The following is a 25,103-nucleotide window of genomic DNA, read 5'->3' on the forward strand; positions in this document are numbered from 1 at the left end:
ATAAATAAAGGTAATAAATTTAAAAAAAAAGTGGCCATTGAATTTGGCAATAAGTAAGTTATTGATGTCTTTTGTAGAGGGTCTTCAGTGGAATGAAGGTAGAACTTTGGCTGCATAGCCTGTTGAAGCTGATAGGGTTTGCATTGAAAGTAGCAGTTGGTCAGAAGTTGGTCAGATGTAGAGGCTTGATGCTATGGTAATTCAAAGAAGGTTTATCTAGAATAATTTCTTTGCAACAGCTGTTGCTTTTTCCTTAGGTATTGTGAATTAACTTTATATATATTAAATCATTTAATTCTTAGAGTTTTTGTGAAGACTAAATGAGTTAATATATAAAATGCTTAGTGTATGGCACACACATAAAGAGTAACATAAATCCTAAGAAAGAAAAGGATTGTCAAAGTCCTAAGCAAGCTTAAAAGTAAATAACAAAAAAACCTCATACAACATTCAATTATTAACCAGTTGCTTTGTGCAAGTCTATATACTTTATATTCAATTCATTTTAGATATGAAGAAATTAAAGTTTAAAAAGATTAACTGTCACGGTTTCACATAACCCAGAAAATTAAGTGGCCCACCCTCAAAGATCATGTAATTATTCTGTGTATTCTACTACCTCCCAAGCACAGAGATACTGGGATCAGCTTTGTGGATTGACTATAGGGTATATTCTATAGTTAGACTTGGAGAATTAAAAAAAAAATTTTTTTTTAACATTTATTTTTTTTAGGGAGAGACCACAAACAGGGGAAAGGCAGAGAGAGAAGGAGGGACAGAGGATCCAAATTGGGCTCTGCACTGGCAGCAGAGAGCCCGATGTAGGGCTTGAACTCACAGACTGTGAGATCCTGACCTGAGCCCAAGTCAGACATCTAACAGACTGAGCCCCCAGGTGCCCCTAACCTTGGAGAATTTACAAGTATCTTAGATTCAGGGACAGAATGCTATGGCCTGGATTAAGAAAGTGCCTTTAGTGAACAAAAAGAAAAGGAAATATTTATGAAATCAGTGGGAGCTCTACAATTCTGTGATTCTGACTTAGAAAGTAAAGGTGAATAACAGGCATCATGCATGAATTGAAGTACTGGTTAAAAGGGATTCAGGTAATGTTTATTTGATTTGTTTAGGATTTTTATTTGATTTGTTTAGGATTATTATGACAGCCAATGATTTGTTTAGGATTATTATGATAGCCAATGAGAGGTAGGGACCCAAGAACATTAAAATTACTAGAGAAGGTAGGAAGAAACCAGCAAAGGTTTAAGACATTTTAAATTACTTTTTTGAAAGAATTATCATTCATTAGTATATAGTTTCAGGGTTGTATTTTGAAACACTTTTTGTATATTGCTTTAAAAAAAAATTGTAATGAGAGTGTTTTTTTGTTATGTAGCTCAAAATGCCTCTGAAAAGAAATGTGGTGAGACCAGAGTTATGATCTTCTCTTCATTTCGAGATAGTGTGCAAGAAATTGCGGAAATGCTTTTAAAGCATCAGCCAGTTATTAGAGTGATGACTTTCGTTGGCCACGCCTCAGGGAAAAGCATGAAAGGGTTTACCCAGAAGGAACAACTGGAGGTAATTACTTTTGGAGGTGATGAATATTAAAATGATATTGATTAGCTTGTATTTATGCCTCTTTTGTTTTAATTTGTTGGTCAGCTACTTTGTTTTTAAGTTTATTTAAGAGAGAGAGAGGGAGTGCACGTGAATTGGGGAGAGGCAGAGAGAAAGAGAGAGAGGGGGAGAGAGAATCCCAAGCAGGCTCCACGCTGTCAGTGCAGAAGCCAGCACAGAGCTCGATCCCATGAACTGTGAGATCATGACCTGAGCCGAAATCAAGAGTTGGACACTCAACCGACTGAGCCACCCAGGCACCCCTCAATCAGCTACTTCTTAAAGATAATTTTATAGTAAACATGTAAATAAACAGAGGCATATTTTGAAAGATCAGAAAAGTGTTTTTTGTGATTTTGAGACTTTATTCAAGTAAGGTAATGTGTAGTGGTTAAGCAGAAAGGCTCTGAAATCGTATTACCGAGGTTGGAATCCTGGCCCTACCACTTAGTTCCTCTACTTCTTGTGCCGCAGTTTTCCTTACCTGTAAACATAGTTGATAGAGTTGTCGCAAGCATTAAATGAAATCATACTGTAGAGCCTTCAGTAAATGTTTACTATTTATTTTAAGTCACTTTAGTTATATATTCTGAACAAATAATGAGCTTATTTCTTTTTCTGTTATTTAAAAATCTTTTTTTTTCCCTTAGATTTTATTTTTAAGAAGTTCCTACACCCAAGTGTGGGGCTTAAACTCACAATCCTGAGATCAGGAGTCACACGTTGCACTGACTGAGCCAGCCAGGCACCCCAAAGATGCATTTTTTTTTAAATTTTAATTTTAATTTTTTTTTTATTAATAAATTTTTTTTAATGTTTATTATTTTTGAGAGAGAGAGAGAGAGAGAGAGAGAGAGAGCGAGCAAGCAGAGAAGGGGCAGAGAGAGAGGAAGACACAGAATCGGAAGCAGGCTTCAGACTCTGAGCTGTCAGCACACAGCCTGACACGGGAATTGAACTCATAGACTGTGAGATTATGACCTGAGCTGAAGTCGGCCGCTTAACTGACTGAGCCACCTGGGAGCTCCAATTTTTATTAATTTCTTAAGTGATTTCTACACCCAATATGGGGCTCAAACTCACAACCCCCAGATCAAATGTCACATGCTCAACAGACTGAGCCAGTCAGGTACCCTATTATTTAAAAATCTTAATTTAAAAATACAGTCAGATGAAACCATTTATGCTCTGAATAAGAGGTCATAAGTTTTCTAAGTGCTATGTATGTGTTTTTGGGATGTTTTAGACTATTGATTTTTATAAATTGTATACAGGTTTCTGTAGATTAACTATAGGTCTTCATTTGAGTAGTCATTAACAATTAGGTGTGTCTTTAATGTCTAATTAATTTTGACATCTTTTCTTCACTTTGTAAACATTAGTTACAAGAGGAATACTATTCTTTAAATACCTTTTATACCAGTCCTTACTGCACTCAGCAGAGTTTGTTTAAGCTGACTGGATCTGTGGGGACAGTCTAAGAGGTTTCCCTGAGTCTGAAACAGAATAACTTTACCTTTCTCAAGTCTGATTATATGTATTTTAAAAGGTTCAGATATCTAGCAGGTTATTATTACTACTCTTACATTTATATATGAATGAAAAATGAAGTAGATTTTTGTCTAAGGAGTTAAGCATTTTGAAATACTAATAGTACCCAACCTAATCTCTGGCCAGTTTTATTATTACCTAAAATCATTATTTCCTGAGTTTGTCAGTTACCATAAGAAACCTTATTGATTTTATATTAGCTTTGTCCTTTCCTCACTTATGTCAGTAATATTTTTATATAGGCTAGAGTAGCAACCCTTTTTCTTATTCCTGCAATAATTGCTTTCCTGCAGTTTTTTTTTTTTTTTCAACATTTATTTATTTTTGGGACAGAGAGAGACAGAGCATGAATGGGGGAGGGGCAGAGAGAGAGGGAGACACAGAATCGGAAAAAGGCTCCAGGCTCTGAGCCATCAGCGCAGAGCCCGACGCGGGGCTCGAACTCACGGACCGCGAGATCGTGACCTGGCTGAAGTCGGACGCTTAACCGACTGCGCCACCCAGGCGCCCCTCCTGCAGTTTTATTCTAAAATAAGCTTTTGTGCAAATAGTTGTAAGTAAGTTTTTTCATTTCTTTAAAAACAGGAGATGAAGTGAGAGAGGAAGTAGGAGACCAGATCCTTTAGGACTTTTTAGGTCATTTCCATTTTTTTTAAGTTAAAAAAAATTTTTTTTTAATGTTTTTATTTATTTTTGAGAGAGAGAGAGAGAGACAAAGAGTGAGAGGGGGTGGGGCACAGAGAGAGGGAGACATAGAACCCGAAGCAGGCTCCAGGTTCCAAGCTGTCAGCACAGAGCCTGATGTGGTGCCCAAACTCGTGAACCGTGAGATCATGACCTGAGCTGAAGTCGGATGCTTAACCAACTGAGCCACCCAGGCACCCCAATTTTGTTTTAAGTTTTTATTTGAATTTCAGTTAATTAACATACAGTATAATATTAGTTTCAGATGTATGATACAGTGAGCCACACTTCCATACAACAAATGGAGCTCATCACACAAGTGTACTCCTTAATCCCCATCACTTATTTTAGCCATTTTCCTACCTACCTCCCCTCTGATAACCGTCAGTTTGTTCTGTTTCCAGGTTTGTCTCCCTCTCTCTTCTTTCTTTTCCTTTGCTCATTTGTTTTGTTTCTTAAATTCCATATGAGTGAAATCATATGTGATTTGTCTTTCTTTGACTGACTTATTTCACTTAGCATAATACTGTCTAGCTCCATCCATGTCACTGCAAATGGCAAGATTTCATTCTCTTTTATGGCTGAGTAATATTCCACTATATATATACTATATACACACACACACACACACTATATCTTCTTATCCATTCATTAGTCGATAGATACTTGGGCTGTTTCCATAATTTGACTACTTTAAATAATGCTGCAATAAACATAGGGATCATGTATCCCTTGGAATTAGTATATTTGTCTTCTTTGGGTAAATACCTAGCGGTGCAATTGCTCGATCATATGGTAGTTCTATTTTTAACTTTTTGAGGAACCTCCATACAGTTTTCCAGAGTGGCTGCACCAGTTTGCATTCCCACCACCAGCGTAAGAGGGTTCCCCTGTCTCCACATCCTTGTCAACACCTGCTGTCTCTTGTGTTGTTCAGTTCAGCCATTCTGACTAGTGTGAGGTGATCTCTTATAGTTTTGATTTGTATTTCCTTGATAGTGATGTTGAGCATCTTTTCATGTATCTGTTAGCCATCTGGATGTCTTCTTTGGAAGAATGTCAATTTATGTCCATTTTTAAATTGGATTCTTTCTTTTTTGGGTGTTGAGTTTTTTTTTAAATATTTTTTAATGTTTATTAATTTTTGAGAGAGAGTGAAACAGAGAGAGAGACAGAGTGTGAGAAGGTGAGGGGCAGAGAGAGAGGGAGACACAGAATCCAAAGCAGGCTCCAGGCTCTGAGCTGTCAGCACAGAGTCCCATGTGGGGCTCGAACCCACGAACCGTGAGATCATGACCTGAGCTGAAGTTGGATGCTTAACCGACTGAGCCACCCAGGCCACCCCGGGTGTTGAGTTTTATAAATTCTTTAGATATTTTGGATACTAACCTTTTGTCGGCTATGTCATTTGCAAATGTCTTCTTCCATTCCATAGGTTGCCTTTTAGTTTTATTGATTGTTTCCCTCATTGTGCACAAGTTTTTTATTTTGATGTAGTCCCAGTAGTTTATCTTTGCTTTTGTTTCCCTTCCCTCAGGCTAAGTTGCTACAGCTGATGTCAAGAGGTTACTACCTTTATTCTACTCTAGAATTTTGATGGTTTCAAGTCTCACATTTAGGTCTTCAATCCATTTTGAATTTATTTTTTTGTATGGTGTAAAAAAAGTGGTCCAGTTTCATTCTTCTGTACGTTGCTGTCAAGTTTTCCCAGCACCATTAATTTGAAGAGACTGTCTTTTCCCATTGGATATTCTTTCTTGCTTTGTGGAAGATTAATTGACCATACAGTTGTAGATCCATTTTCAGATTTTCTATTCTGTTCTGTTGATCTATGTGTCTATTTTTGTGCCACTACCATATTATTTTGATCACTGTAGCTTTGTAATATAACTTGAAGTCCAGAATTGTGATGCCTCCAGCTTTACGTTTCTTTTTTAAGGTTGCTTTGGCTATTTGGGGTCTTTTGGAGTTCCATACAAATATTGGGATCGTTTGTTCTAGCTCTGTGAAAAATGCTGGTGGTATTTTGAAAGAGATTGATTAAATGTGTAAATTGCTTTGGGTAGTATAGACAGTTTAACAATATTTGTTCTTCCAATCCATGAGCATGGAATGTTTTTCCATTTCTTTGTATCATCAGTTTCTTTCATCAGTGTTTTATAATTTTCAGAGTATAGGTCTTTTACCTCTTTGTTTTGGTTTATCCCTATGTATCTTATGGTTTTTGCTGCAGTTGTAAATGGGATCGATTCCATAATTTCTCTTTGGGCTACTTCATTATTGGTGTATAGAAATGCAACAGATTTCTGTACATTGATTTTTTTTTATTAAAAAAAATTTTTTTTTTTTAACATTTATTTATTTTGAGACAGAGAGCATGAACAGGGGAGGGTCAGAGAAAGAGGGAGACACAGAATCTGAAACAGGCTCCAGGCTCTGAGCTGTCAGCACAGAGCCCGATGCGGGGCTCGAACCCATGGACCGCGAGATCATGACCTGAGCCAAAGTTGGACGCTCAACCTACTGAGCCACCCAGGGGCCCCTGTACATTGATTTTTGTATGCTGCAACTTTACTGAATTTATCAGTTGTAGAAGTTTTTGGTGGAGTCTTTGGGTTTTCTACATACAGTATCATGTTATTTGCAAATAGTGAATGTTTGACTTCTTCCTTGCTGATTTGCATGCCTTTTATTTCTTTGTGTTGTCTGATTGGTATAGCTAGACTTCCAGTACTATGTTAAATAACACAGGTGAGAATAGATAGCCTTCTCTTGTTTCTGAACATAGAGAAAAGCTCTTACTTTTTCCCCATTGAGGATGATACTAGCTGTGGGTTTTGCATCTATGGCCTTTATTATGTTGTGGTATATTCCCTGTAAACTTACCTTGTTGAGGGTTTTTATCATGAATGGATGTTGTACTTTTTCAAATGTCTTCTCTGCATCTATTGAAAAGATCATATGGCTCTTATCCTTTCTTTTATTACTGTGGTGTATTACATCGATTGATTTGCAAATGTTGAACCACCCTTGGAGCCCAGGAATAAATCCCACTTGGATTCTTTTAATGTATTTTTTTATTTGGTTTGCTGGTATTTTGTTGAGAATTTTTGCATTCATGTTCATCAGGGATATTGGCCTGTAGTTCTCTTTTTTAGTGGTGTCTTTTTCTGCTTTTGGTGTCAGGATAATGCTGGCCTCATAGCATGAATTAGGAAGTTTTCCTTCCTTTTCTGTTTTTTTTTTTTTTATTTGGGAATAGTTTGAGAAGAATAGGTTTTAACTCTCCTTTTTAAAAAATTTTTTTTTAATGTTTTATTTATTTTTGAGAGAGAGAGAGGGAGGGAGGGAGAGGCAGAAAGAGAGGGAGACACAGAATCTGAAGCAGGCTCCTGGCTCTTAGCTGTCAGCAGAGAGCCTGATGCGGGACTTGAACTCGTGAACTATGAGATCATGACCTGAGCCGAAGTTGGAAGATTAACCAGGCGCCCGGTATTAACTCTTCTTTAAATGTTTGGTAGAATTTGCCTGTGAAGCCATCTGGCCCTGGAGTTTTGTGTCTTGGGAGATTTTTGAATACTGATTCAGTTTCTTTGCTGGATATCAGTCTGTTCGAGTTTTCTATTTCTTCCTGTTTCCATTTGGTGGTTAATATGTTCCTAGGAATTTATCCATTTCTTCCAGGTTGTCTTATAATTGTACTTTTGTGGTGTTCTTATTTCTCCTCTATGATTTGTGATTTTTTAAAATTTGGGCCCTCTTCTTTTTGATAAATCTGGCTAGAGTTTTATCAACTTTATTGATTTTTTTTTTTTTTTTTCCAAAGAACCAGCTCCTGGTTTCATTGACCCATTCTATTGTTTTGTTTTTGTTTCTTTTTTTAGTTTCCGTATCATTTATTTCTGCTCTAGTATTTATTGTTTCCTTCCTTCTCCTGACTTTAGGCTTCCTTTTTTTTTTTTTTTTTTTTTTCTTGTCACTTTAGGTGTAAGGTTAGGTTGTTTGAGATTTTTCTTGCTTCCTGAAGTTGGCCTGTATTGCTGTATACTTCCCTCTTATGGCCACTTTTGCTGCATCCTAAAGATTTTCGACTGTTTAATTTTCATTTGTTTTACTGTATTTTGTTTTTATTTCTTTGATTTCTTGGTTGACCCATTCATGTTTTTAGTAGGATGTTCTTTAACCTCTATGTATTTGTGGTCTTTCTAAATTTTTCATGTGGTTGACTTTTAGTTTCATAGCATTGTGGTCAGATAAGATACATGGTATGCTCTCAATCTTTGTGAATTTCTTGGGGCCTGTTTTGTGATCTAATATGTGATCTATTCAGGAGAATATCCATGTGCACTTGAAAAGAATGGGTATTCTGATACAGGGTGGAATGTTCTGAATATATTTGTTAAGTCCATCTGGTCCAGTGTGTCATTCAAAGCCACTGTTTGCTTATTTATTGTCAATTTAGATGCTCTGTGCAGTGGTGTAAGTGGAGTGTATCCATTTCAGTAACTTTGGCTTTTACTGTGAGGGAGATGGGAAAAGAAGAAGCCCTTTTAGAGAGTTTGAAATAGGCGAGGGTTACAGCCTGGTTTATATTTTAAAAGAATCACACTGGTTGCTATCTTCAGAATAAAGTATAGGGTACTAAGGGTAGAAACAGGAAACCCAATTGGAAGACTTATTATAATACCAAGCTAAAGATGATGGTAGCTTAGACTATAGTGGTAGCATGGAAGGTTGTGAGGACTGGTTGGATTCTGGATATATTTTAAGGTCAAGCTGATGGGATTTATTGACAAATTAAAGTGGGGTGTGAGATTGAGGAGGGTGAAGGGTGACTCCAATGATGATTCCAGGAATTTGGCTTGAGCAACTGAAAAGAGCTGCTATTAACGAAGATGGATAAGACTGTAGGAAGAGCAAGTTTTGGAGAGAAATATCAGTAACTTGGTTCTGGATGAGTTAACTTTGGCATACCTATGAGATTAGTGGTTTTTGGAATATCAAAGTTGATGGAGGACTAGTTTATTTCCTCTTAGTATGTCACAGATACTGTTGAATAAAAATGAATTACTAAAAAAATAAAATTAATGAAAACAATATTCATGGCCAGATTTTTTATTATTAAAGCCAACAAACATAGTATTACTCTGTCAAATATCTAAACACCTGAACCTCAACAGTAATAAACAGTTCACGAACTACACTTTGAGTTGCATTGTTTTAAATGTCAAATAGAGATGTTGAATAAACAGTTGAATATATGAATCTTAAGTTCATGAGTTCACAGGTTTGTGGAAATATATATTTGGGAATCATCATCATCATATACGTGAGACTGGATGAAATTACCAAGTGATGGAATAGAGATAGACAAGATGTCCAAAGACCGAGCCAAGGGTTTCATTGTTATTAGTATAAGCAGTGATTATGATTTCCTTGGGAATAAGAGTAAGTAACTAGTAATAGTAGAAAAACCAGGAGAGTGTGATACCTGTGGGCCAAACGAGCAGGAGGAACTGTTTAAGTGCTTCTAGTCGCAGACCTACTGCTAGTAGGTCATGAGATGAAAAATGGGAATTGACCTTTGGATTAAGAGATCAGAAGGCAGGTGACCTTGAAAAGGACAGTTTCATTGGAATTGTGGGGACAAGACTGATTGAGGTATTTTCAAGAGAGAACAGGAAGAGGAGACCTAGAGATAGCAAGTATACAAGTCTTTCAAGAATTTTTGCTGTAAAGGAGAGCAGAGATGGAAGTATTGTTTCTTTGAAATTAGGAGATCTAACAATATGCTTGTATACTGATAGGAATGATCAACCGAGAAAGAAAAATTGTTAATAGAGCAGAGACAAGAGTATTGCTAGTATGATCTTTGAGTAGATGAGGAAACCGATGGGATCTAGTATACAAAACTATAGGAGCTGATCTCAGTTAAAAACGCAGTTTATCCAAAACAGCAGGAGGGAAGGTGGACTATTTAGGCACAGATACAGGTGAGTAAGTAGATGTGACAGTGATATCCTGTGGGAGGTCTTTTTTGATTGCTCAATTTTTGTCCTGTCATCAGCCAAGAATGAGGATGGGAGGAAATGTTGGATGGAAGTTTGATCAAAGAGGAGAGAAGAGGATATAGTTTTCTAGAACAATGGGGAAAGTGAATGGATTAGGGAATATGAAATGATTTTCAGATAGCACTAAAGGCCCTCTCAAGTGAGGGATTATGAGTTTAAAGTGAAACCAATAAGAATGGTTGGTATTTTCTTCCATTCACCTATGTGGGTACAGGCTTAGATTTGGTTGGAAAGTGGGATATATTCAGTGGTGGAGTTTAGTCAGAGGACTATGATATGAGAGTGGAGTGAGGGTAAAGTGTAAGCAATGAAAAAATGATAGGATCAGTGGATTACAAATCCTGGTAGAATTTGTTTAATTAATCATGTATCCCTTTCTATGATTGATTCTATGAACCTCTGGTTCATATTTATTTTTCAAAGTCCCGGCAAATTAGTCAGTGTTAGGCAAATAAATAATAGTTTCATTTATACATGTTACCTAAAAAGTATGTCAACTATCCTTTATTCATCTGTTAACTATTTATATTAAAGAATTATTTTTCTTTTACATTTCTAAGACTGTGACCCATTTTTTGGTGGGGGGGGAGCAAAGAGGACATGTGTTTTAAGTTATATACAGGTAATATTAGGTCAGTCTTTCCTTGGCTTAATGTGATTCCAGATTCCAAAGAGAAATGATTAATCTTAACTTTTAATCATGATCACTGGTTATCCCTGTACTCTGAGGTTTCTCATATTCAAAGAAAACTCTCTTACTAAGCTACTGGAAAAGTTTACAAGAGGATTTAACATGATAAGTTTAAATTTATAATCCTGCTTTTGAGGTTGTTGTTGTCAAGAATAGAGCTAGTTTAAGGATAGGTGCTCAGTTGGTTGAAGTCCTGAGTCTTGATTTCGGCTCAGGTCATGATCACAGGATTGTGGAATGGAGCCCTGTGTTGGGTATTCTGATATTTTAATAGGCATTTATAGAGGCTTTACTCAAGTGCATGACTGATTTCTCTGGAATACTATCATTCTACTTTTGTTTCTATTCTTTATCTATCTGTTGAATATTATCTTATTACTACCTCTGTCTGCCACATACAAAACTGCAACTTTGGTGTTATGTGGAGAAACTGAGGCTCAGAGCAGTTCAGAATAAGTTTTTAAGGCTTAAGGAAGTTTTTCAAAATGTTTCGTTGACTTTTTATTAATTCTTAGGCTACTGCAGTTTTATTAAAGTGATAGAAATCTTGGTATAGAAGAGGAAAAATAATTATTCCTTTTTGGCTGTTAGTTGAGCCCCCAGCTTAACAAGAGAAAAACAGCTTAACAAGAGAAAAACAAATAAGTTTATTAACATATATATCTTATGTTATACATGGGAGATACTCAGGGAAAAATCAGTAACTCCCTAAGGTGGCTTAGAATTCAGACTTAAATACCATCTTAAAAAAAAATTTTTTTTTAAATGTTCATTTATTTTTGAAAGAGAGAGGGTGCAAGTGCAAGTGGGGAGGGAGTGGCAGAGAGAGAGGGAGACACAGAATCCAAAGCAGGCTTTGGGCTCTGAGCTGTCAGCACAGAGCCCAACACTGGCTCCAACCCATGAACCAGGAGATCATGACCTGAGTGGAAGTCAGATGCTCAACTGACTGAGCCACCCAGCTGCACCTTAAATACCATCTTAAAAGAGAAAGGAGAGGAGGGACATAGGCTCCTAAGTAGAAATTAATTGATTTTTAGGAAAGATGAATGGGCCCTTAGAAGAAAAATGGGAGGTGTGATAATTTGTAATCAAGTTTGTCTAAGTGCAGGAATAACTTTTAGTTGCCTCTCCTTGTGATGAGTCAGTTTTTTCTGGTTGATGAAAATCTCAGGGGAGGGGATTTATGACAGTTGAGTTCCTTTTGGAGAATCTGTTTTTGGACAGATAAGGGGAGAGGAAGCCTTTCCCTGCTTTTGCTGTTTTTCAAGTGTCTACAGTTCAATATTGTCAATATGTCAAAGCAACATATTTTGGGGCAGTATGTCCTAGACTCCCACAGTCATATTTTGGGGTGGCGTATTCTGCTACCCTTCATTAGAATGGCAGTATAAAAGGTAAGATAGGAGTTTTAGGAGTAATAAAAGTTTTTACTTTAGATACAGCAAAAAATAAATTTAAGTCTAGGATATGATTAAGCAGCAGTAATTGCTCTGGGCCATTTACCTGCCTATGGCTCTTTTAGTGATGCTAAATAATATCAGGGATTTCTTATTTATGTGTAAATGATTAGCAAACACTTGCCATCACAACCATTATGTAACCAAAGCATTAGGACTGCTCTTTGCATTTTACCACAATCTGTTTTGGTTTATATTGCCATTTTGCCACTTCTTATTCCATGGTCTTCTGGATTCTGATTTATAATCCAATTTCACCATTTTGGGGTGAGTGGAAAAAGTGTTTTGACCTACAAGTCTCTTATGTTTGTATCTGGTTATTTTTAAATCATTCTTATTTTAGGTTGTGAAACAGTTTCGTAGTGGTGGTTATAATACATTGGTTTCTACTTGTGTTGGTGAAGAAGGTTTGGATATAGGAGAAGTTGATCTTATAATATGTTTTGATGCCCAGAAGAGCCCAATTCGTCTTATACAACGAATGGGTAGAACTGGCCGCAAACGTCAAGGCAGAATTGTTGTTATCCTTGCTGAAGGACGAGAAGAACGTGTAAGTAGACTTTCAGAAACGAGATTTGATACTTGAAATTTGAGAAATAAAGCCTAAGACAAATATCAATCTGTTAACATTCAAAGTGGAAACAATCTGTAGGAAATTGTGGTTGATTTCCCCCCCCCCCCCACTTTGTAGTAGATTCTGACTATTTATTTTCTTGTAATTGGGAGAATTCTTAACTGGATTCAGTCTCTAATTTTTATCCATATTGAAGAAACACATTTTTTGTATTTCAGTACCAACTTAGAGACACCAAAAAAAAAAAAAATCACTATTTTTGAATTATTTTGTTTTACTATTTCCCTGTGCTTCTAAGTCTTGTTTTTTATTTTTAGTTTAGTTTTTTTCTTTTAAAGTGATAAGAGACTTGAATTACATCACTCAAGATTATAGCAAAGTATGAATGTATCTTGCCATAATCTTGAGTAACTTTTGTAACTCAATGGGATTATTTCCTTGGCCCAATATGTCGTTTCATATTAGATTTTTCATTAATTATAGTAGTTTTAAAAAAGTGATTTAAAATGTTTAATAGACCCTTTAAAATTCATCCTGAAAAATGAATTTCTCCCCAGATACTTTTCATGTGATTATAGCATGTTATGTAACATTCTTTTGATCTATAAAATGATCTCAATAAATGAAATATCTGGCAGCTTATAAAATCTATGTACTATCAGTAAATGGATTAGGTTATAATTATGTTACCTCAGGCAAACCACTTAACCTCTGTGTTCAGTTTTTAGTTTTCTTATCTGTAAACTAGTCATACTTGCCCACGTTTAATGAGCACTTGCTCTCCTGGACACTCTTCTAAGTGCTTCAGATACATTTTCTCATTTAAATGATATACAGTGTACAGTAAAGAAAGTTGAGGTGTAGAAAGATGAAGTAACAAGCTGGAATAAGGGAATAGTATTTTTAAAAAAAGCAATTTACACTTACATATAAATATTCGCCTTATTCAAAAATGGCAAGATCCTAAATAATAGATTTCCTTTTTGCAATATAGTTATGAAAGTAGGCTTTTATAATACTAGATTTTGAACTGATTTTTTTGAAAATTTTTTTTAACGTTTATTTATTTTTGACAGAGAGAGAGAGACTAGCGCGCGTGAGCTTTAGTGGGGGAGAGGCAGAGAGAGAGGGAGACACAGAATCCAAAGCAGGCTCCAGGCTCTGAGCTGTCAGCACAGAGCCGGACGCGGGGCTTGAACTCACAGACTGTGAAATCATGACCTGAGCCGAAGTCGGACGCTCAACCGACTGAGCCACCCAGGCGCCCCTGAACTGATTTTCAAGAGTTAATTGAACCGGCCTCAAATTCAAGATAGATATTCTCAGTATTTAAGTGGATCAGAGTTTAATTTACCGTTTATAATAAATCCAAACTTCTTGTCATGGCTAGATGATTATTATAGAAATAATGTAATTTGACATTTGTCTTTGCAGACTTATAATCAAAGTCAGTGCAACAAAAGAAGTATTTATAAAGCTATTTCAGGTAACAGGCAAGTTCTTCATTTTTACCAAGGAAGTCCACGAATGGTGCCTGACGGAATCAATCCAGAATTACATAAAATGTTCATCACATGTGGTGTCTATGAACCAGAGAAGCCTTCTCGGAACTTGCAGCGGAAGTCCTCTATCTTTTCCTATAAGAATGGTGAGTAAAAAACTTTGCATTTGAACCATGCATTTTTCCCCCCTGTTGTTAGTTAACAGGCCATATGTTGATATATTTCCTTTTTGAGAAACTCACTGTATATTTTAGGATGTTATGAGTGTTGAAGAGGATAAGAGATTATTCACATGGCAAAGGGAAGGAGACAGTGACAGAATAGTGATAGAAACTCAGTGTTGGGAAGATTAAAAATGGCCTACCAACTCAGAGAATCATCTTTACAAAATATAGAAAAGGAAAACAAATATATATATATAGAAAAGGAAGGAAACAGTTTTATTATTGAATAGAGATTGAATCAGATTTTAGTGTGCATTCGTAGACAATCCACTAAGAAATACAAAACAGAAATTCTACCCTATACATCCCTTCAGGTAGTTACAATTGTTTATGTACATATTCTCAAGATTATTGGTAACTTATCCTCACATAAGAGGATAGCACCTTTTTCTATATATTCTTTCATAGTTCATCTTCAATTCACCTGGTAATTAAGGTAGCCATTTGTGGTAGCTTTAGTGCCTTTATTCAAAGAAATAAGACTTCTTTTATCTGTGCAAATAGATAGTGAAGGGAATGGTGCCTAGGGGTAAACTCCCCTGGTAACTAGGAGAGAGAGTCACTATCTTCCTTGATGTTTACATTTCATAGAGAGTTCCTACATCCTTAGGAAAACCTCTATGGTTGAAATGCTAACTAGAGGCTTGCTCAGACTTTACAGAGATTCACATAAAATACCAAAGAGTTAAAAGATTTACAAACATTAGGGATCTCTGGAATTATTTTAAGAAAAGGAAGGGGAATGGGGGCTCCTGACTGGCTTAGTGGGTAGAGCACCTGACTCTCCATCTTAGGGTTGTGAGTTCAAGCTCCACATTGGGCAAGGAACCTATTTAAAAAAAGAAAGTAAAAAATAAATACATACATACATACATACATATTGGGCAAGGAACCTATTTAAAAAAAGAAAGTAAAAAATAAATACATACATACATACATACATACATACATACAAGGAACCTATTTAAAAAAAGAAAGTAAAAAATAAATACATACATACATACATACATACATACATACATACATAAATAAATAAATAAATAAAAGTAAGGAAGGGAAATGGTTTCTTTCCCTTTCTGCAAAAGAGATTTTTTTTTTTAAATTTTTAAATTTACTCTTATATGAGATAGTGGCCAAGTTAGACCAAGTTCCTGGTGATACTGAGTCAGTGAGAAACAAATACTTTGGTGCCAGGGAGCATATTTAGTAATGAGAGTTGGTAGTTTAAGAACTGCAGAGATTTTGGTGATATCAAGAAAATATCTTGAAATGTTAACACTATGAAGAAGAGAAACTAAAAATTTTTTGTTTTAAATTTTGCTTAATCTTTAGAGCTTTTAAAGAATCATCAAATCATATAGTTATATTTTAACATTTGGAAGGAACCTTGGGGAATCATCTGGTCAAATTACCTATCAAGATAGGAGTTATTTCTGCAGCTATTTTTAAAAAATATTTTAAGAAGAAGATCATATTAGCTATAGGCACTATGTTATATAGCAGATCTATAAAATGAATTCATCTTATACAACTGGAACTTTAGATGTTTTGAGCAAGAACTCCCAATTTTTCCCTCCACCCAGCCCCTGGCAACACCATTCTGTTCTCTGATTGTGTTATTTTAGATAATATTATATCTATAGTCTAATCATGTGGTATGTGTGCTTCGGTGACTGGCTTATTTCCCTTACCATAATTTCCTATAGGTTCATTCATGTTGTAGCAAATGGTAGGATTTTTTTTTTTTTTTTTTTGAGGGTTGTACAGGGGCAGAGGGAGAGAATCTTAAGCTCCACACCCAGCTCAGAGCCCAATATGGGGCTTGATCTCATGATCATGAGATTATGACCTGAGCCGAAATCAAGAGTTGGATACTTAACTGACTGAGCCACCCAGGTGCCCCAGTTAGGATTTCTTTTTTAAGGTTAAATAATATTCCATTGTTTGTACATACCACATTTTCTCTATTCATTCATCTGTCAGTGGACATTTGGATTGCTTACATCTCTTACATATAGTGAGTACTGCTACAGTGTACATGGGGTGCATGTATCTCTTTGATTTCAGTTCTTTTGAGTATGTACCCAGAAGTGGAATTGCTGGATCCTATGGTATTTCTATTTTTAATTTTTTGAGGAACCTCCATGCTGTTTTCTCTAACAGCTGTGCCACTCTATGACGCCACCAACAGTATACTGGGATTCAAATTTCTCCATATCCTCACCAACACTTGTTATGTTTCAACTTTCTGATAGTAGCCATCCTAACAGCTGGGAGATGATGTTTCTTTGTGGTTTTGATCTGCATTCAGTATTCTTGTTAAATGCATATTCAGTCTCAGCTTGAATATCTTTTAATCTAGAAATTCTATTTCTTTATAAAGATTCTTCCCTATGTAGAAGCCCTATACAGAAGAAGTTTCATTCATATGTTGAAAAATGTCTTTGTACCTTCTTCTCATTGATTTAGTGTTATCTTCTAGATACAAGGAATGTTTTGATCCTTTGTGTACTTAAGTAGCAGTTCTTTATATATTTGAAGACAATACCTCTCAAATTTAACTGTCAGTTCCACTGATTTTCATACCATGAAATTTCAAGATCCTTTCCCTCCTAGTCCGTTGCTTTGGATTCACTTTATTAATGTTCTTTCCATTAACTCAGAGCTGTTAACCAGTGTTATTGCTAATTATTAGTAACAGCTAATAATCAGCTGTTATTGGATATGCTTATTAAACCTCAGACAAATCTACTTAATAGGAATATACCTGTCATTCACAATACTTTGCCAGACCTTTGGCTAAAGAAAAAAGGTAGTATGTATAGTTGATCCATGAACAACACTGGTCTAACTGTAGTTTTTTTTAGTAAATATAGCTCAGTACTGTAAATGTATTTTCTCTTATGGTTTTCTTAATATTTTTCTACATTTATTATAAGAATATAGTAAATAATACATAAAACATAGAAAGCATATATGTTAATCGACTATTTATGTTAACAGTAAGGCTTCCAAACAACAGTAGGCTATTAGTAGTTAAGTTTTACGGGAGCCAAAAGTTAAGTGCCCGTTTTTAGCTGGGGCATAACCTAACCCCTGAATTACTTAGGAGTCAATGGTATTTTGGATTCTTTTGAATTTATTTAACTAATAATAGCATCAAAACTTGATTAACTTGGCAGTAATTATTCTCAGTGATAATTGTATTTTTGTAAATGTTAAACCATATGTTTAATAATTGGTTCTAAATGTAACTAGACATGGATGACAAATTTCTTTTGTAAAATTCTAGAACCTTTTTTTTAGAACCTATTTTTAAAAATATTAGCTCATGTTCATGTTTCTATGCTTTTTTTCCCCATTCTCCCTGATTTTTCTTTTAAAAAAAAATTTTTTTTTAATGTTTATTTCTGAGACAGAGCATGAGTGGGGGAGGGGCAGAGAGCGAGGGAGACACAGAATCAGAAGCAGGTTCCAGGCTCTGAGCTGTCAGCAGAGCCAGATGCGGGCTTGAACTCACAAATCGTGAGATCATGACCTGAGCCGAAGTCGGACGCTCAACCGACTGAACCACCCAGGCGCCCCTTCCTGATTTTTCAAGTGTCAGTGATTCATCTTGCTAAGATTGTATGTATAAATGTAATGTTCTGTATATTAGTATATAATTCATCTGGGCTTAGAGATCTGAACTTATTTAAAGTGACTAAAAGATAGGAATGCCTTCCAATTTTAAGAGTCTGAGAGCCTCAAATTGTTAGATCTCAAAGGGACCTGAAAATTTAAACCTGTTATTTAACAAAAGCTTTTTTTTTTTTTTTTCTAAAGTTTGTAATTTGTTTATTTTGAGAGAGAGAGAAAGCATGAGTTGGGGAGGGGCAGAGAAAGAGACAGAATTCCAAATAAGTTCTGTGCTGCCAGCACAGAGCCTAACACGGGCTCAAACCCATGAACCATGTGATCCTGACCCCAGCCAAAGTGGGACGCTTAACCAACTGAACCACCCAGGTGCCTTCAAAAGCTTGTTATACAGTATTTGGGAATAGCTAAGACAGAAGTTGTCTGATTCCTAATTCAGTAGACTTTCTGATTGTTTTCTGTCCTCATTGGTATTGGACCAGAGTTTGTTCTTGATACTGTTTATCCTTTCCAGTTTGCTGATTATTTTCCTTTGTAGAGGTTATGGAAGTCAGAAAGGGTTAATTTAGTATACCTTCAAAAAAAATTTTTTTTTAGTTTATTTTGAGAGAGACAGCGAGCAAGCGCATGCACAGGCAGGGGAGGGCAGAGACAAAAAGAGTGACAGAATCCCAAGCAGACTCTGCGCTATCAGTGCAGAGCCCCATGCAGAGCTTGAACTCATGAACCCTGAGATGATGACCTGAGTCAAGATCAAGAGTTGGACGCTTAACTGACTGTGCCACCTAGGTGCCCTAATTTGGTATACTTTTATAAAAAAGTGTATTATTTCACTTTCTGAAGCAGGTCTTTTCTGTTTACCTCCACGTCCCCCCCTCATTTAAGACTTAAAGCTAAAAATGCTTTTCAGACTTGACATCTTCCCCTACTCCCAACCAAACGTCAGATAATCTTTCAGATGACAATGATAGAATCATACCAGTTTTCATTGGTAAGTTTTTTGACTTTTTTGTGCCAGATCTTAACAACATGGAGAGAGCCCAAAACGAACCAAGATTGAGAGCCTAGCTTCCTGGCTCTGTTATATTAACAAAGTCATTATGGAAGGTTAGCTTCTGGACAGGAGGCTGTACTAGTACTTTCAAAGAGGTGAGAGAAAGTTAGAAGATCTATAGAAGCAGGAAGTGACAACCAAATGATTATGTGAAGAATACTGGTTTTGAGGAAGAGAATCAGTCATTTAGCAAACATAAATAGATATAAACAGAGAATTTGAGTTGATGTTGTGTATTTTGTGTTTGCCTAGCAGATTTTTAAAAACTTTTCGATTATTTTTTCAACTTGTAGGAATGAAGCAAAGTAATTCAAAGAAAGATTGGTACCTATCAGCAGAAGAATTTAAATTATGGAACAAACTTTATAGGTTAAGAGACAGTGATGAAATTAAGGAAATAACATTGCCTCAAGTTCAGTTTTTATCTTTAGAAAATGAGGAAGACAGACCAGTAAGTTGAACATGTTTTCAGATGCTCTTTAGAGTGATAATGCAATAGCTTTGGGAGTGGAGAGGAATGTGTATGTTTAGAATGTCAGCTTACTTAAAAAATTAAGAATGTAAACAGTTTAAAAAGAATATTAAAGTATAAGTTTGTAGAACTAATTTCTTTATATTCTTTATTGTGTATATATTTTTATTTCACTGTAGTGTATTTACATAATGTCTGCATTTTTCCAATTACTTTCTACTATATGAGCATTTCCATAGGCATAATTTACATGGTTGTTATGTTACTCTGTAGTATACCATAGTTTGCTTCACTACTTATTTTCCTGTTGTGTTTTTGGAATTCTTTTTAATATGTTACTAACAAAATCATGCTGTCATGAGTATCCTTGTACACTTTTTTTTTTTTTAAATTTATTTTCTTATAGTTCTATAGGTCAGAAGTCTTTTTTTTTTTTTTTAATTTTTTTTTTTCAACGTTTATTTATTTTGGGGACAGAGAGAGACAGAGCATGAACGGGGGAGGGGCAGAGAGAGAGAGAGGGAGACACAGAATCGGAAACAGGCTCCAGGCTCCGAGCCATCAGCCCAGAGCCTGACGCGGGGGCTCGAACTCACAGACCGCGAGATCGTGACCTGGCTGAAGTCGGACGCTTAACCGACTGCGCCACCCAGGCGCCCCTCCTTGTACACTTTTTTGAAACTATGTAAAACTTTTTTTTTTTTAAGTTATTTTGAGAGAGAGAGAGAGAAATAGTATGGGAGTGGGGGAGGCACAGAGAGAGAGGGGGAGGCAGGGGGCAGAGAGGAGAGGGAGAGAATTCCAAGCAGGCTATGTGCTGTCAGTTGGAGCCTGATGCAGGGCTCAAACTCATGAACTGTTATTTTCTTTTTCTTTATTCTCCTGAGTTTTTAGCTCAAAATACCCAAATCAATTCAGATTATTTATAGTAGGCTGATTATACGGTTTTTTAAATCAGTTTATGAAATCTGAGTATGTATATTTATCATTTTTACTATTTTTAAAATCATTATTCAAGACTCAAGACCCAGCCATTGGAATTCATCAACTCTCTCTATCTGATTGGAGAGTATGGCAGGATCATCCTTTTCCTACGTATCAAGTGGACCATTCAGATCGTTCCCACCATTTTATAAGCATTATGCAAATGATAGAAGGAATGAGACATGAAGAGGTAGAGTTTTGTTGTAACTTTTTTCTTACTGATATGGTGAAACTAGAATACTTGATATTTATTCTTCTTAATTTGAAGTTACAAGAAACAAGTGTTTAATATAAATAATAATAGTTAGAATATTTTGGTTTCTTATAAAGTTCCTTGTGATCTTAATAGGGAACCAGTTTTCTGCCTTAGGTGAGTTAGTAGACTTAATTAGAAGAATATCATCTAAAATACAGATAAACCAAAGTAAAAATTTAATATACTAATTATTTATATAAACTGTTAGTAAAGCTAGTTTAGGATTCTTGTTAGAATGGGATTTATTGAAATATTCTCCATCACATAGGTCATTTGGTGTATATCTCTTTGATCCTGGTAGTAGTTTAGAGAATTATTGATTACTTGAGCAGTTTCTTGATTTTCTTCCTTGAGAGAATCAGAATGATGAACCTACTATAAGTATGAAATCCAAAATGTCTGGGTTAGAATTCTAACTCTACATCTTACTAATCATGTATCTATAAATTACTTAACCTCTCTGGACCTCAGTTTCATCTGTAAAGTGGGGATAATGATAATACTTTCTTCATAGGGTTGTGAGGATTAAATGAGTTAATATGTGTAAAGCACTTAGAATAGTAACTGGCAGACTCAATAGATTGTAGCTGCTATTTGTATTATTAGCTAGTCTTCATGAATACATATAGAAAGTAATTATTTGTGGATCCCATAAAATCTGCACTTATATATGTCCACCTCTATCCCAGACCCAGTTATACATCATTTGGCTAAATGAAATACTCTGTCTGTGGGAAGCATAGACACCAGCAGGGAGACAAACATTCTCAAATGAATACTTAGTGTACTTATTATACAAAAAAATTAGTTAATTGCTCAGTCCCTGAATAGTAGAGGAATCCTGACTAAAGTAGCCACTCAGGGGGAAGAGGGAAGTGTGGGTCAGAAATGGGGGGGGGGGGGGGCTATTGTTTTAGAGTTAGAGATAAATAAGGCAAATTCACTCTAAGAGTTCTTGATTGGGAAATTTGTTAAAAATAGTATATTCCAGCCTACAGCATAATAGATGTACTGGTACATCTATTTCAGATGTTCTAAAAGCTGTTCTTAGTTTACCTTTATCAAGAGAGTAAATTTAACATACATATATGTGGTTTGCATTTATATACATTAATTACTTAAATATCGATTTTTTTAGGAAATTAGAATAGTTGCTCAATTAAATGTTAGAAGTGAAAAACTTAGTGTTTATAATCTTATGTGTTTATTAAATTTGTTCTTTCTGCAAACAGTTATTGTGGGTCTTCCATGTATTAAATTTTGAGGATGCAAAAATATTGACTGATTAAAGATAATTTATGATAATTATACAGTAGTGTCATTTATAATTTTGTTTGATTTATTAGAATAATTTTTAAGTTATAAGAGAAAATTATTTGAATAATGTAATACTGTTTGGAAAATAACATAAAGTAAACTCGTTTAGTATTGGCTCTTTTGTTTTCTTGTGACTTTTTCATTTTCCGATTTCCTAGGGAAAATGCAGCTATGAATCAGAAATTATATCTTATTTACAAATGGAAGATGTTAGTTCAACATTTCGTGCTTCCAAGAATGGATACAATTCTCTTGCCAATGGCACCTTTACTAGTAACAAGAAATCATCATTTTCAAGGAATATAAATCAAGACAGTTCATTCTCAGTGGCAGAATCTGATGAAGAATGTGCTGAAATTTTTAAACAAACTCAAATCAAACCTATTAAAATTACTTCTTTAAAGAAAAAATCTTCTAAAGAATTGAAAAAAGATCAGCCTAAAAAAGAAAATAATGATGTTGTTATGGATTCTTTAGATACTGATGGCGGTGCTACTGTTGAAAATATTTTTCAGGTAGACGTACTAAATGATAAAAGGGCCTCAGATATAGATGAAGTTGCTGCTGCTGTATGTGCTGTCAGTGAAAATGTTGTTCATCAGCCACGTGGATTGATGGAAGGTCAATTCATAAATAAATCTAGTTCATTTGTTGGAAATTTTTTAGATTCTGGTTATAACAGTTTCATTGATGAGAAATATGTTTCATCTGGCTTATTTCTTCCATTTGAGGAAGAACTTTGTATAACTAGAATAGATGACAGATTTTATAATTGTCATTCATTAACGGAAGAGGTACTAGTTAATGTAGAGAGATTTTTGTCTCATTCTCCTCCACCTCTCATTGGACTCTCAAATTTGGAATATGAAATTGCTAAGGGTTCTGAACTTGATAATTTGCCTCTCCTACCCTGCACTGAGTATTTACAAAACGATAAATCTACCCGTATGATGTCATATTCACCTGTAAATTCTCAACAGGATTTAGAATTGAATTCGCTTAAATCTATTAATCATTCTTTTGAAAAAAGTTGCTTTTATAGTGCAACTAATGATAAAATTTCTGATGACCCAAGCTTCAATGACTATGTTGAAGTACATAAAGATAATATAAATGAAAATTTAGTATCCAGCAGTCATATTCAAATAAACATAGGCCCTCCAAAGTATTTAGTTGAAAAGAAAAATTATAGGGATAGCAACGGCCTCCCAATACTGCTCACTGATCAGGATGAGAGTTTACCACTATTCAAAGATGTTAATACAGAGTTTAATGATGTGAGCCTTTCTCCCTCAAACAATAAATATAAATTTTCTTGTGTGCCAGACAAAACTGCTGTAAGTGAAATGGCACCTGTCTCTCAGTTCTTAATTTCTGATGAACTTTTGTTAGACAATGATTCTGAACCCCAAGATCAAATTATCTGTGATACTAATAGTTGGAAATCTCATCAAGATTTGAGAGGTGTGCATGAGGAAAACCTGAAGAGTGATGAATATGTTTTTGACTGCTCTAAGGATTTATTCTCTGTTACTTTTGATTTAGGATTTTGTAGTCCAGATTCTGATGATGAAATAATAGAACATGCATCAGATATAAATAATAAGTTTTTAGATCTGTCTGAAAGGTGTTTAGATATTAAGGAGATAAGTGATGCAAATTATGCTTCAAATCAAGCAGTAATACCACGAAATCATGTTGCTAGTTCTACGAGTAGAACCATTACTATCCCATCAAGTGAAGATAAGTGGAGTCCAAATTTTGCACAATTTACACTGAGTGCAGCAAAAAATAAAGAATTTATGTCTCCTGGTTATTCTCAATTTTCTTTGCCAGTAGGAGAAAAAGTTGTTAGTACACCACTTTCTGAATCAAACACATTGAACTCATTTTCTAAGAAGAGAAAGGAAATGCCTAGGACACCAGATTCTAATAAGGGAAAAGTAGATCTACTAAGTTGCAAAGAAATATTGAATTCAACTTTTGATGATTCAGGACTTTCTGTAGAAAAGGCTAAAAGCAGGGAGCGAATCAGTCTTCATCAGTCCCGTCATCTTGCTGAAGGTAAGATTCCATCTTAATAAAGCACATAAATCTTGCTAGAATAATTTACATAAGCTTCTGTAATTTTTCAAAATGTAATTTTTCAATATTTGGTGTATTGAATGAGATCATTGATGTATTATGTATTTCTTAAGTTATGCTTACTAATAAAAGATGTATTTTATTTGCATATATTTATGGCATGCATGCCATGGGAAAGGTATTCCTGCCCTTTGGCCCCTGCCCCTTGGCTGGAAAACCCAAACAATTGTGTGACATATACATTTGAAAAGATCATAGTAAATTGTGGAAATAACTACCAAATAAATAATAAGATAGTGGATATTTAGGAGGTTCAGAAGATGACAGAATTGTGGACTGGGTTAGATTGGTAATGTAGATTTCTTAATGTAGATTTTCATTTTGACTCTTCAGGAATATTTACAATTTGAATATGTTGAAAATAATAGGGAATTTGGTTATAAAATGAAAACAAAGGGAAAAGGAAGTGTAAGATTTGGAGGGAACAGTATAAAGTAGATGATGCATATAGCAAAATAGTTGAAAAAAGTTGAGAAACAAGACTGTATTTGGAGGACTGAGATAAGACCACAGAAGTTCCAGAGAAATCTCTGGCTTTCTGTGATCTAATTCTAAACACTTGTAGAACACTAGAAAATATAGTGATAGATGTTTGGTACTAAAATGACTTAGTAGTGTTTAAGTACTGTGATAGAACTCAATTCTAGCTTATGTATAGATTATTGTAGCAGGCCGTAGGGTAAAATGAGTTTGCTCTGAAAATTTTTTTTATTTTCCATGTTTATTTTCTTTCTTTCTTTCTTTCTTTCTTTCTTTCTTTCTTTCTTTCTTTCTTTCTCTTTTTCTTTCTTTCTTTCTTTCTTTCTTTCTCTTTCTTTCTTTCTTTCTTCTTTCTTTTTTTCCTTATTTTCATACAAATCAT

General features: G+C 35.1%; 1 protein-coding gene across 5 annotated transcripts in view; it reads left to right on the forward strand.

Moving 5' to 3' along the window:
* FANCM (FA complementation group M) overlaps positions 1-25,103 on the forward strand; it is a 70,621-nt gene that overhangs the window by 22,285 nt on the left and 23,233 nt on the right. For 4 of the 5 annotated variants that reach the window (XM_047863794.1, XM_047863795.1, XM_047863798.1 and 1 more), the window contains 6 exons: positions 1,397-1,581; positions 12,421-12,627; positions 14,086-14,299; positions 19,361-19,518; positions 20,558-20,713; positions 22,255-24,160. In XM_047863794.1, coding sequence (XP_047719750.1) covers positions 1,397-1,581; positions 12,421-12,627; positions 14,086-14,299; positions 19,361-19,518; positions 20,558-20,713; positions 22,255-24,160 — 2,826 coding nt within the window. The remainder of the gene's footprint in view (positions 1-1,396; positions 1,582-12,420; positions 12,628-14,085; positions 14,300-19,360; positions 19,519-20,557; positions 20,714-22,254; positions 24,161-25,103) is intronic. The other variant, XM_047863799.1, reaches the window with a different exon arrangement.

The sequence above is a fragment of the Prionailurus viverrinus genome, chromosome B3 (genome assembly GCF_022837055.1).
Source record: "Prionailurus viverrinus isolate Anna chromosome B3, UM_Priviv_1.0, whole genome shotgun sequence".
In the NCBI taxonomy this organism is placed as follows: Eukaryota; Metazoa; Chordata; class Mammalia; order Carnivora; family Felidae; genus Prionailurus; species Prionailurus viverrinus.